This window comes from Larus michahellis, chromosome 1 (assembly GCF_964199755.1).
Source record: "Larus michahellis chromosome 1, bLarMic1.1, whole genome shotgun sequence".
Classification (NCBI taxonomy): domain Eukaryota; kingdom Metazoa; phylum Chordata; class Aves; order Charadriiformes; family Laridae; genus Larus; species Larus michahellis.
In genome coordinates, this window is record NC_133896.1 from 152,652,236 (window position 1) to 152,666,150 (window position 13,915).

Consider the following 13,915-nt stretch of genomic DNA (forward strand, 5'->3'; position numbering starts at 1 on the left):
AAAACAAAGGGGGAAATAAAATGCTGAATTCTTTGAGTGCTAACCAAGTAAAAACCCTATACAAAAGTAATGTATTGTACTGTCATAAAGAATTGTAATGCCATAAACAATTGGACCATAATGCACAACCACACAGTCACTGAACTGATAACATAAAAGCAGTGTTATTTTTTTGTACTTCCTAGCACTTAGTAGGTTGTCTTTGCAACCATTAGTCATTTGCATTAGTGATGTTGATTCATTCATTCCTTGTTACATTGTTCAAATTACTGTAACTTCTTGCTTAGAAAGTGATTCGTTTGGTCCTATATATGCCCTTTATGGTATATTTCAAGCTTTTATTTTGTGTTTTAAATGGTAACTAGAATATATTTTCATGAAAGAATAGTGCTTGGCTAAGTAGCTTAGTTAATTTTGCATTTGAGGTCTACTGTTAACAAGGTAGTGGTATCGCTCATTTTGCTGGTGGTTAAAAAGTTGTTTAGTTCATACATCAGTCACACATCATGATACACATGACTAACTGAATGTGCAGCATAATGGGCATTTTTGTGCCCTTGTAGAATGTATGGGGGGATAATCTGTGTTTCTTAGTGGTGCAGCCTGACACTTTAGCTCTTACAATTCTGTTCTGATCCATGGTGTGAAGCAGCAGTTTAGACTCCACTCCCTGCAGCAGGAACTGCACTGAGTTGGTGTTGTTTGCTGCAGGTCACCACCTTTGATGTCCTTCTTCCCTGTCCCAGAGCAGGTCACTGCAAGATGACGCCCTTGTACCAGGGCCTCTTTCTGTGTCATATTGCACTGTGGAATTTCTTTCTCTCCACCTACTCTTACAGGGCCTGGGAAACCTGTAACAAGGGTTTGCTTAGGTTTGTAAGGTATATTTTTGTACTTCAGCCTATAGAAACTTTTTATTCTTTTGGGGAAACACAGCTGTAGATAAGGTCTTGATGTTTTCCAATGTCTATGCTAAATGTCAAGAAGAGGCCTGACTGTTGTTTGGGTTTCCTTCATATAATGTAATTGCTTATCTATTCTGAAGCGTGGTTGACATTTGCAGATGGAAACAACCATTGTCATGCTGCAGCTGTTAGTGATGAAGCCATTCCAGAAAGGGTTGTGGTTTTATATCTCTATTTGTCACCTTTTGGATAGGGAGGAAACTTCTTACGATGGGCGCCCTATGCATTCTGTGAAGCTAATAATTTCGGAAGTGAATAGTGAAGATTATGAACAACCATTTGTCTGTCAGGCCTCCAATGCCTTTGGGCAGGTTGCATCCTATATTATACTAAAACACAGAGGTAAGAAATACTGTTATTTTTGAGGCTTGTGTTTGCCTTGACTTCCCCAGAAGGGGTTTTTATACCAAATGCTCATTTATCGTGTTGCTGGAAGACAGGTGGATTACAGTTTGCAGTATGTATGCATGTACCTGTCCATAGGGGAGGAGTCACTGTAGTACTGTATTTATCATTATGAAAATAATAGGTAGATGGAAGTGAAAAATATGATACTTGAATTTACATTTGTGTAAAAGATCATATTTGGACAAATTCAGCATTTAAAAAAAAATAATCTTCCTATATTTTTGTGCAGTTCCAGATTTACAAAGATGGCTGACTGGAGGGATTGTCTCTTTGTTAATTTTAACATTTATTACTTTAATAATCTACAAGATTTTCAAGATTGACTTGGTGCTTTGGTACCGTAATTCTGTCTGTGCCTTTGCAAGTAAGGAAGGTATGTAAGTGTGACCAGGTATGTTAGTGTAAATAGCCTGTTGATTTTTTTTCACTGGCTATTACTTCTAAGAAATGATGTGATTATTTAGTGGAATGTATGTGGAGTTTCCTTGAGGAATTTTCAGATATGCATAAAGATATTTTTTTGGGTAATTTTTCAGTCATATGAGTAAAACACATAATCATAGTTGATGCAATAAACACTGCATAATACTGAAGGCAGTCGTGGTGAGATAGGTCAGAAAGAACTCCAGGTTTTCCCCAAATTAGCATGTTGCTTTTTGCTTTTCAGTAGTTTCTTTACATGTAAATTTTTGGTCACTCTGATGATGATCAATAGGTGTCAGCAGAGCTACATCCTGTAAACTAGCTGTTTAAAGACATGCACTAAATATTTATATTGAAAATCAGACTCTCATTTTCTCAGAGATTAATTTTGTTGGGTTTTGGGTGGTTTTGTTTTTTTTTTTTTTTTTTTGCAACTTCTCTCTTTTACCCAACACTTTCTTTCTAAATTCTGTCAGTTATGATGGTTATATGCCAAAGAGAAAAAATACTACTAGTTCCATATTCAGTGATTCTTCTTAGGTGTTTTTATTGCTATGGTGTAGACAAATGGATTGGACAGGTGTGAAAAAATTGGAATAAGTGCAACACTAGAGATATTTTGTTTGGCAGCCCTCAAAATTAGACTGTCTGAAGTTCCCCATAGTTTGAAAGTTAAATGGATTTCATGCACTGAGATAGTTAACATTTACTCATGGCTGTTCTAAATGTTTTCACAGAAAAGTAATTTCAACTTCTGGTTAAAAATTCAGTTTTCCCAGAATGCTTTAATAGAGTTCTAGCAAAAAAAAAAAAAAAAAAAAAATCAAAGAAACTATCTCTTGTAGCTTGTTGAGCTAGACTTAACTTGGTGAGTTAAATCTAATTTTGTTGTGGTTTCTTCATTCCTGTTTATAACACAGTTTTAACTCCCAAAACCTCAGCTGCCTTCTGGTCTTTTCTTCTACCTGCTTTTCTCTCGCAGAATTACTACAAGAAAGAGTTGCCATTTTCCACCCTCTCTCATGGTTAGTCAGAAGTGGAGATAATAGCTGTTGAGTTTGTTTCAGGAGAGGTGGTGAAGAAAGTCCTCTAAGAGGACACTTTCTTAATGTCCTGACACCTCTGGGGCTTGGGGCTCCTTCCTGCAGGTCCCAGGTCCTGCATCCAGCTCTCTTGCTGGCACATCCATCCCCATGATGGAAAAAGAGGTCAGGTTTTGTGGCTGATCATCTTTCTTTTGATTTGTAGAGCATTTTAGTGCTTTGATGTTGTTCTGTCAGATAAGTGAATTAGCCCCCCATTACTATTTTTAAACAGTCCAAAATGAAACCTTGCAATAAAGGCACGTTCCTGGTTTTTAGTTCTTTAATATAAACATTTGTATTTGGTTTAGATGGGAAAGTCTATGATGCATATGTCCTGTACGCAAAGAGCAGTGGAGACAGAAGCTTCTATCGTCTGGAAACCTTTGTTCGTAGAATACTCCCAGATGTTTTAGAACAACAATGTGGATATAATCTCTTTATATTAGGAAGGGATGATTTACCAGGAGAAGGTATGCTTTAATTAGTACAGTTAATAGGTTGTCTTTTGACATGTTGTTCTTGGGTTAGAAGATGATATGTACAATTAAAGAACACCTATTTTGGGAAAAAAGTTATATTTGTTTATTTTTAATAGATAATTTGTTGATTTGCCCAATGGACATTTTTTTTTAGTTTAAATTTTGTCAGTTTCTTACAAAAAATTCTGTCATGAGGGTCTGCACTTTCTTTTTAGTGATGAACAAATGAGGATGCAGCAGCATTAATATATCATTGAGGTTCTTTGAATGATACCTGCTGCTTGGGACTGAAGAAAACAATTTTTGTCAGAAATTTCATGCAATTGATCATGAATCATGAATGACAGTTGGGAGATCTTAAACCCACCAGTCCTCTGAGATACCCACTGCTCTCTATATATGCAATTTTAAAATTAAGATATATTTTACATCAGTTGTAAAGTTGCAATGCAAACATTGATTGTTCCTTCATTACGTACAGCTGTGGTCAGTGTTGCTGATGAAACCCTTAAGCAAAGCAGAAGACTGATGATTGTTTTGGGATCAGAAACATCTAGTTGCTGCCTGTTAGAAGACACCTCTGAACAACAACTAGCAATGTATAATGCTCTCATCCGTGATGGGATTCAAGTAATTCTTATAGAAATAGATGAAATACAGGACCACACAAGCATGCCGGAATCGATCAGATATATTAAGCAAAAACATGGAGCTATCCAATGGAAAGGGGACTTCTCAGAGAAATCTTGTTCACCAAATACAAGATTCTGGAAAAATGTGCGCTATCAAATGCCATCCAGGAAGAAGGTATCTTATTCTGGAGTGTATTTATTGCCCCTAACCTTGAACAATTCTGCATCAAAGGGAAGTTAAGATGGACTTTTTAAAATAGTACTGAGAAGGTGCTTCTGCAGTGAAATTTATTTTTTAATTTATTTTCTTTTTTACACAAATTCTTTATATTACAAAGTAAACGTTTTCGTCAAGGAGTATAAGCTACTTATCCATTCCCCAAATTACACCCTAAAAGAAAAGCTTTCTGCAACTTTATTTCTGTTCTGGGTTTTGGACAAAATTTGTTGTGTTAATCTCACACAGATACGAGAAGTAAATGTTGCTGATGGCGGCAGGCTATTTAATAGTTGTGGTCCACGTAAAAGTAATATCCACTGAAGAAGCACGTGTGAAGTAAAGTAATTTTTTTTTTTTTAAAAATTGAAACTACAGTTGATAAATTAAAAATATGTTTCTGTTGTCTGCCTTTTCCTAGTCATTCTGTTCCTCTTCTTGTTGCCTCTCTGTGATTGTCTGACTTCCTCATTACTGCAAGAATCAGCACTGTACAAGTTTTGGGGTCTCTTCCTGATCAATAGGCCTTATCTTTGCTTCTTGAAGAGGCTGGGAAAACACATGATGTAGCAGGTATATTTAAAACTCCTCACAAACTAAATGTGTTTCAGATGAACAGTTGGTACTAAGTGTGTTCAGCAAATGGAATGGAATCTGTGGCTTTTCAGACAATTGTTGAATAATTCCGTGATGTCTGGTCTATGGGGTGTTTCTAAACTTAGTCTCTTGAAATGGTCAGGAAACTGAAAATATTTCAGATTTCTTGCAAAATGGAAGCTTTCCAGACTGTGCTGCTACTCTGGAAACCAGGGGTTCTCATTCTGTGTCTCAACTGTGCTAAATACAAGCACAGAAATTCACTGAGAATCTGTCAAAGGACTGTGCTTGGGCTGAGTATCCTGGAGAGAGTGGAAAGTGGCCAGTACCTAATGGCAAGGAATAACATCTTGTCTGCTTGTGTAAGAAAAAATTAGAGGTATGTGGCAATATCAACCTGCTTGGGGAGTAGCTTGGTATTTCTGGACCCCCATCCATTGTTCTGTGTGCATCACCATGAGAAAATGACATGCTGCTTCCTTTTCAAGATGATCTGAAGTGGCAAGAATTTTCACTCTCCAGCCTTGAAGAGCAGCATCTGAATGCAAATGTGAATTCTGCTTGCTGCTTTTTTTTTTTTTTTGTTCTTTGTTGAAGTTAAGTAGGTTCTTACATTATCTTTATTGCTAGGATAGCATCTGTCACTGAATTCCTTTCATCTGGTTCTCAGAAGCGTGTATGCTGTAGAATATACTCTTTGTTGGGCTGTATTGCTGGGAGAGAAAGCAAGGTCCAGGAGTGGAACATATGTTTAACGTGGAAGATTTGCAATAGCATTTCATGCTGCCTTTTTCTTTGAGAAGGTTTAGCTATAGTCCTTATGAGCAGTGTCTCATTATCCTGTCTGTGGGGTTCACAGCTGTGTAATTTTCCACAGCCTCCATTGACCAGAGACTTATGAAATGTTGCCATGAAAACTGAGAACAGGATAGATCCATCAGATGAAGTACTATTGTTCTAGTAGATGCTGAAACAGTTGTCTTTGGAAATGCATAATGTTTAGGCTGGAGCTTTTAAAAAATAAATTTGGGAACCTAGAGAGTTTAGATAATCATTATTGTCAAATTTTTACAGAGTGTGTAGACTTGTTGAAAACTACACTCTCTTTCAAAGATTTTTTTTTTCCACTTGTATTTAAAAACAGAACCCTCTTATTTCTATGTAGAATGAGAGAAATAATAAAGAAACTGCAACTTCCTGATTTCATAAGCTGTGAAATAAAAAAATACCAATAATTCTAGGATTTGCAGTACTACAGATGAGTACATTCATTTGCATGGAGTTGTGCTGGTATTTTTTGTTTCTTCTGTCAATGTGCAGTTATGATTTGTCACCACTTCTTTCATAGTTCTTTTCAGATGTTTGCTACAATATTCAAGACAAGCATTTTCACACTAAATGAGACTTAAAGGCTTTTAAGTGAAGACAGATAATTGTGAGTCAGCATTTATCTACTTGATACTTTCTTTTAAACAACCACATTTAGTATGATCATTCAGGCATTTTAGTTTTCTTGTGTGAAAAATAAGTGTGGGAGAACGGTTTCAGTTATCGTGGTTAGCTGTTAGCTAACTACTTGAATGTAGCATGACATGAAGTGGCTTATCCTTTTATCATTTTTTTTTATTTTGAAACTGAATTTTGTTTCTGTTTTCTCCCCTTGGAAACTCCCCTTGGAAACTTTTTTTTGCAAGTCACGTAGGAAAACACACTGGTTTTTGTGGTACAATAAAATTCCCATAGAGACAGATGTGCTGCTGATTGCTCTGTATTAAAAAAAAACAAAACAAAACAGTTAGTTGGCCACAGGCCTGCTTCTGGAAACTTGTTAGCTCCAGAAGGAAAAGGCAAATGCAGTGTAATCCTTGAAAAAGTATTTGTTCACCACAATGTGGTAGATATATTTCAGTTTATTGTATATCTGTGCTGACAGAGAAAATGATCTGAATGTTATGTGGTGTAAGATACACTGAAAGCATTCTCTGCACCATTTTTACTTTTCAAACATAACTATTTGATACTTCTTCTGCTGGCTTGTTCCTGACAATTTATTTGGCACTCTAGATTGCCCCTTCCGTTTCTTGCCTTATGATTAACTTGTCTCGGATTTTCTAATTCCACTGCATCTTTCCTTCCATACTATGAGGCTAGTTTTTTTCTGGGAGACTTTCCTCCTCTTATAATTTTCCTCCTATATCCCACTTTCTTGCCTTTATGTCAGTGCCAAGATATAGCCTGTTTCATGTTTTAATGTACACATCTATGACTGTATTAATTCATGAATTAATTCATGAATAGAGGCTTGTGTGATGGGGAAGGTCACTTGCTCTGAGCCCAAACCTAGAAAAAGTTGTTACAACCTCGTGGAGTCTGTGCAATGGCCCCATACAGGACAGCCCTGACTGACTTTTTCTTCTTTTTTCTTTTTAATTTACCTCTGTATTGCATCCTCGCAGGTGGAAAAACACAAAGGTAATTTCATATTTTCCTTTGTTGCCTTCAGCTTCTGCTAGAAGGAGGAGCCTAGTCTGCCTTTTGTTCAGAGGCTATGGTGGTTTAACTACTGTACCTCCTTCCATAGCTGCAGTTAGCTTGCAGATGAAGCAGGCAGAATACAATAAATGTTTATAAAAATCTGGGCTAAGGAGAAATAATTTTTTTTTCTTAGAAATACTTAAGTATATATTACATGTATTTTGAAGCTCTACAATGTAAGTAAAATCAGTGGCTAGCTGCCTTACTCCAGAGTACTCCCAGGTCTCTGGTTTAGTCATAGATGCTACAATGCATGAACACAGGAGCCATAGAGTTTCCTCTTCTCATCCCTACGCTCATTAGTCCCCAGAGTAAAGGCAAAGCACACCAGTTGACTCTTGTTCTCTTTTAAGGTGGGATAATATAAACCAGGACTTGATGCATTTGTTGAGATAAACTGAATATTAGTGAGCTAGAAAGTAGTACAAACCCCTTGTGTCCTCAGCCAACTCTTAAGATTGCTTCCCATGTTGAAATAGATTGGAAAAAGGAGTCTGATATCTGCTGAGCATCAGGTGGCACAGTTAAAAAGTACAGCTCATGTGTGACTTCCTCTGAGAGAGCACTGTGGCGTTGCAGCTGCAGCTAGAGCTCTGCTTGGCGATGACGGTGACTATCAGGAGTTGGTATTTCACCCTGAAGAAAGGCAGAAAGCTCACCAAGTCGTGAAGGTGAATATTCTGCTCCAGAAAGGTTGGTTTGGAATTTCTGCTCCAGATCAGGTGACTTGGATATGTAAATTATTTTTCTGGTTCAGTTTTGCCCCCAGCCACTCATTTGATCTTGACCTAATTTTTTTTTGAGCACAGCAGTGACTAGTAGAAGGGAAATTTTGAACACTGTGTCATTAGATTTTTTTTTATTTTATTTTTTTTTTCACTAAGCCGTTTCCCTGATGGACAATTCCCCCGTTGGCAATTATTAAAATCCATGTTCTCTCATTCCCTTATCTCACCAGCAATATGTATCAGGGGAGTGCTTCCTTTTCCTGCACTGTCCATGGTAACACTCCCCAGTGCTGCCTCATCTCTTCTCCAATCTCAAATGCTGATTTTGATCTTTGGCACTTTCTTGCTTAGTTTATATACTCTGAATACATTAGTAATAAAGGAGGACTAAGGAGAATATCCATCCTTTATTAGAAAGGGGCGGTACCATGGTGGCAAAGGATGAGGAGGAGGCTGAGATACTTAATGCCGCCTTTGCCTCAGTCGTTAGCAGTAGAGTTGGTTGTTCCCTGAGTACCCAGCCCCCTGAGCTAGTAGATAGGGGCAGGGGGCAGAATGAAGCCCCTGAAATCCAAAGGGAGATGGTGAGGGACCTGCTCCAGCACCTAGACATACACAAGTCTATGGGGCCAGGTGGGATCCACAGGGGTACTGAGGGAGCTGGCGGACGTGCTCACCAAGCCACTTGTCATCATTTACCAGCAGTCCTGGCAAAATGGGCAGGCCCTAGCTGACTGGCATCTAGCAAATGTGACACCCATCCACAAGAAAGGCTGCAAGGAGGATCCGGGGAACTACAGGCCTGTCAGTCCAATCTCGATGCTCAGGAAGGTCATAGAACAGATCATCTGGAGTGCCATTATGGGGCACATGAAGGACAACCAGGCACTCAGGCCCAGTCAGCATGGGTTCATGAAAGGCAGGTCCTGCTTGGCAAATCTTATCTCCTTCTATGACAAAGTGACCCACTTGGTGGATGAGGGAAAGGCTGTGGATGTTGTTTATCTAGACTTTAGTAAAGCCTTTGGCATGGTTTCCCACAGCATTCTCCTGGAGAAAGTGGCTGCCCATGACTTGGAAGAGAGCACTCTTCACTGGGTAAAATACTGGCTGGCTGGATGGGTGGTGAATGGAGTTAAATCCAGTTGCCAGATGGTCACAAGTTGTGTTCCCCAGGGCTCGGTATTGGGGCCAGTTCTCTTTAAAATCTTTATCAATGATCTGGACGAGGGGATCAAGTGCACCCTCAGTAAGTTTGCAGGTGACACCAAGTTGGGCAGGAGTATTGATCTGCTTGAGGGTAGGAAGGCTCTACAGAGGGATATGGACAGGCTGGATCAGTGGGCCGAGGCCAATGGCATGAGGTTCAACAAGGTCAAGTGCCGGGTCCTGCACTTGGGTCACAACAACCCCATGCAGTGCTCCAGGCTTGGGGAATTGTGGCTGGAGAGCTGCCCGGCAGAAAAGGACCTGGGGGTATTGGTTGACTGCTGGCTGAATATGAGCTGGCAGTGTGCTCAGGTGGCCAAGAAGGCCAACAGCTTCCTGGCTTGTATCAGGAATAGCGCGGCCAGCAGGACTAGGGAAGTGATTCTCCCCCCTGTACTCAGCGCTGGTGAGGACCCACCTCGAGTACTGCGTCCAGTTTTGGGCCCCTCACTACAGGAAAGACATTAAGGTGCTGGAGTGGGTCCAGAGAAGGGCAAAGAAGCTGGTGAGGGGTCTGGAGCACAAGTCTTATGAGGAGTGGCTGAGGGAGCTGGGATTGTTCAGCCTGGAGAAAAGGAGGCTGAGGGGAGACCTTATCGCTCTCTGCAACTACCTGAAAGGAGGGTATAGCGAGGTGGGGGTCGGTCTCTTCTCCCAAGTAACATGTGATAGGACAAGATGAAATGGTCTCAAATTGTGCCAGGGGAGGATTAGATTAGATATTAGGAAAAATTTTTATGCCGAAAGGGTTATCAGGCATTGGAACAGGCTGCCCAGGGAGATGGTTGAGGCACCATCCCTGGAGGTATTTAAAAGATGAGTAGACCTAGTGCTTAACGACATGGTTTAGTGATGGTTTTTTTTCAGTGTTAGGTTGATGGTTGGACTAGATGATCTGAAAGGTCCCTTCCAACCTAGGCCATTCTATGATTCTAATATATACAAATGACCTGAGAGATTGAAAGGGCCACATTCAAGTCCTTAAGAAGATATTTTTTCTCTCTTTGAGCACATTGTTTTGAATACCCACACTGTTTGTTTGTTTTCTATTTTTTCAAATATGGATTACTAATTTTTTCTTCTGTGCTATGGAAGTGGATGACTTGCACAAGCATTTGGATTTGGAAAGAAATCTGAGCTATCTACTCTTCTACCTCTTGCTCCTAGGGAAGCACATTCAGATCGTATCAACTAGGTCTGTGTTTTCTGGGTAAGGTGTGCCACAACCACATGATTTCAACTGAAGCATAGGAGAAGTGGCAGAACAAATGCATCTTTATAGGAGCAAAGAAGGTACAGACAGGTAAAGGAGGTTATGAATTCTCCCACTTCTGAAATGGCAAATAAGCAGGGTGTTTGGGAGTTACAAAAAATAAGATTCATCTGTCCCTTTAAAACAGAAAAAAAATTGGCAGTTAACTCCCCTACATATTGTCTACAGGAACAAATAGTGAAAAAGCTAAAGAGCTGTCTTGACAGGGACACTCACAGTGGGAAAGAACTTGTGTGCCATATGTCCCCCTACCATCTGTGTACGCTCTCTTCTGGGTCGTGACATCTGGTTCTGCTTGATATCTGGCTCCGATTCCTGTATTTTTAGAGTAAAAGGGGCTTGATTCTCCTTAGAGACTGAAGAGAATAGACCACATGCCGACTTTTGCAAGAAAAGCCAAGTTTTTCATAAAAATATGTCTCCTCAGCCTAGATCTGGATGGCTGGGTGCATGTATGTATTTAAATGAGCCAAAGATGTGCCAGCACCGTCTGCTGTCATTTTCTAAAAACCTCTAACTTTGGCATGTTTGACTTTTGTGGAGGCTTGGGCCATGTAGTTAGTTGGGTACCTAAATTAGGAGGTGAACTGGCTTCTTATTGAGGAAAGGATCACGTCCAAGGGAGCAGACAATTGAGGATGGGAAAAAATCAGGGGTCCCAGGGCGAGGCTTGGTGAGGGAGTAGCAACATCTGCTATAGGAAGGGGCTGTGGGGGATCCCAAATCCCTGCAGCAGGGAGCCGCACCGGCCTTGTGCTGTGCAACGCCTCCACCTAGTGATGCCTGAGGCTGAAGCTCTCCCCACTTAAAAAAAGCCACTCTGTTTACATAAAATCATAACGAAGTTCTGTTGCTAATAATGACAAGCCACAACACCAAAAAAACCCACCAATCCAAACCACCAAGAGGGAGTCAAAAGAAGAAGATATTCTGACGATTGCTGTTCTGAATTATACTGTAATTATTTTTTTAGTGTTTTCCCCATCCTTTGTAGGCACTAGCAGGGAATTTAGTGGAAAATGATATTTTTGTCCTTTGAGTCTGTACATCTGTTAATTGAGTGCCTCAGAATTAATTGGAAAATGGGGAGGAGTGTCCTCTGTAGAGCTGTGTTTCTTTATTGGCTTCCAGCATACGTCAATTAGATCTGACTGCTTTGTGTTGAGCAACCCTTCCAATTGGTTATTCTAAGAAAGAGATTATGAACAGAGAGACCACTTCATCTGGGATCTGCATTCCAGCAGATCCACTGTGCGTGATGGCTGGAGGACCATTACCAACTGTGTGGTCCCCAGGCAACTGGCAGTCCTACAGCTTACTTAACATGGTGATATATGGAGAATTTGTGCCTAATTTAACTACCTAGCCCATTGAGCTGTGAACAAATGGATCCAATGGTCATATGGTGAGAAAATCTTGGAGGCTGGGATGTGAAGTGTTTGTAGGACTCCAGTCTGCAGATGGACAGTAGTCCTGGAGTCCTTGAAGAAGAATTGCCTCAGGGCTGCCATCAGAGAAGAGCAGTGAGGTGTGTCATGAAGACCATCCGAAACTGAACGTCACAACATTCCTAGGAGCAGGAAGCACTGGCAGTTCTCCCTGACTTTGATGATTTGAGAGGCCAATTTCACAGTCAGTGTCTCTGCTACCTGAAATGATCGGTCCCCAATCCTTGCCCTGGGTGGTGTGCCCAGGCGCCAAGGGACCTTGCAAACCCTCTTTTCCTTCCTGGTACGTAGCCTTTTTTTTTTTTTTTTCCCCTTATGTTATTTTATTTTTTAATTGATCTACAGCCATATGATTTGTAAGTTGAAGAGAGTTTCCAAAATGGAAGTGACTGGGTGGCTTCAAAGCCTATCTAAAACCTTTGCCAAAATCTCTGTGGAGAAAAATTTTGTATTTTTATTAATGCCAGTCTTAATAATATTATTTTTAATATTATATTAATAATATTACTATTAATGTGGTTCATAATGCTGCCATCAATTTGAGGATCTCTCAGTAGTAGTTCGATTTTGTAGCGAGCACTCAGATGGCAATTCTTAAAGTGTTATAGTAGTATATGCATTAAGATACATGAAGGTCATCTGATGACTCAAGGGTCCAAATTCGACCTCAGGCATGCTTTGCGTGGACCTCAAATGAACAGTGCTGCCAAAGCTGAAAGTTTCTGCTCCAGCTATGGGAAGGCTATGAACAGTCACTGGTATGCTGGGGGAGGCTGGGAGAGGGGCTCAGTGGGTTTGGTGGGGCTTCAGGAATCTGGAATTCAGGCCGTGCACTTGTTTCTCCAGTCTATCTCTCTCTTCCTTGAAACCCACCAAAAGAGGCTGCCTCTTGCTCACCTCATGCTTGGGTGGCACACAGCTGCTTCTCACAAAAAAACCAACCACCTCAGTCATATGTCTGCACTTGTGACTTACAACAGGTCCTAGCTGGAATTGGGATAGAGCACTTGATAAGGGAGTGATTACATACATTTCTCTTAAGGATGTGAATAATACAGGGTAGTGGCTACTTCCATTTACAGATTAGGGTCCTGGTGGATAGTATGAGGAGGTCTTTCATAGGAAATAAAATGAGAATTCTTGGCCATATCATAATGGGGTTTAAATCAAAGTGCATTTTTTGCAAAAGAAAACATGCTATTTTAAAAATAACTATGACTTCTTCTTTGGCAGCCAAATACCATCTCAGGGGCTAATTGAAAAAAAAAAAAAGTCCTTGTAATGCTTTGTAAGTGTTTAGACAAATTGACCTAGACCTGGCAGTATTATAAAGTCTTTGTGGCCTGGCCTGGGGGAGAAGAAGGGAGGAGGTGAGGAAGAATAAAGCCAGCAGCACCCTACATAATTACTGATTAGGATCACATGTCGTATTTTGAGCTACTTTTGGGACATGTGAAGCAGCAAAGTGCCATTTTATCTCTGTATGTGCCTCTCTCTAATCACAAATTTTCTTACTATGGGCATATTTCACTGCTCTTGTCTTTTCTCTTTGAAGATAATTCCAATCAGCCTGATGATCTTTTGATTTCCTGAGTGAGGCCACCTCCTGGATCACCACGTTCCTCTCACAAGACCTGATGTTGTGGAAATTCCCTTGCCTTAGATGCAGAGCAGACTTTTTTTTTTATTCCCCTAAAGGCTCCTGGTTTGTTGTCAGCAAAGTATTTTCAAGCAGCAAGTACAGAGCTTTTAAGGGGAGCTGTGGAAGCAGTTATTTTTGACCTACACTGAAAGCCTGCACCTGTATTTCATAACAGAGAGTAGGATGTACCCACCTACAGGTGATCCTAAATGCCTCAGGGAGGAAAACAAGGCTTTTGACATGCGATGAAGTTTGGTTACAGATGCTGTGACTC

The 13,915-nt window shown here is 40.3% G+C and overlaps 1 protein-coding gene across 3 annotated transcripts in view; it reads left to right on the forward strand.

The window, feature by feature from the left end:
• The window catches only part of LOC141737908 (interleukin-1 receptor type 1-like), a 17,343-nt gene extending 12,347 nt beyond the window's left edge, over positions 1–4,996 (forward strand). For all 3 annotated transcript variants that reach the window (XM_074572908.1, XM_074572907.1, XM_074572909.1), the window contains 4 exons: positions 1,159–1,307; positions 1,603–1,746; positions 3,190–3,351; positions 3,842–4,996. In XM_074572908.1, coding sequence (XP_074429009.1) covers positions 1,159–1,307; positions 1,603–1,746; positions 3,190–3,351; positions 3,842–4,233 — 847 coding nt within the window. In that variant the 3' untranslated portion in view covers positions 4,234–4,996. The remainder of the gene's footprint in view (positions 1–1,158; positions 1,308–1,602; positions 1,747–3,189; positions 3,352–3,841) is intronic.
• Positions 4,997–13,915: the final 8,919 nt, after the last annotated feature.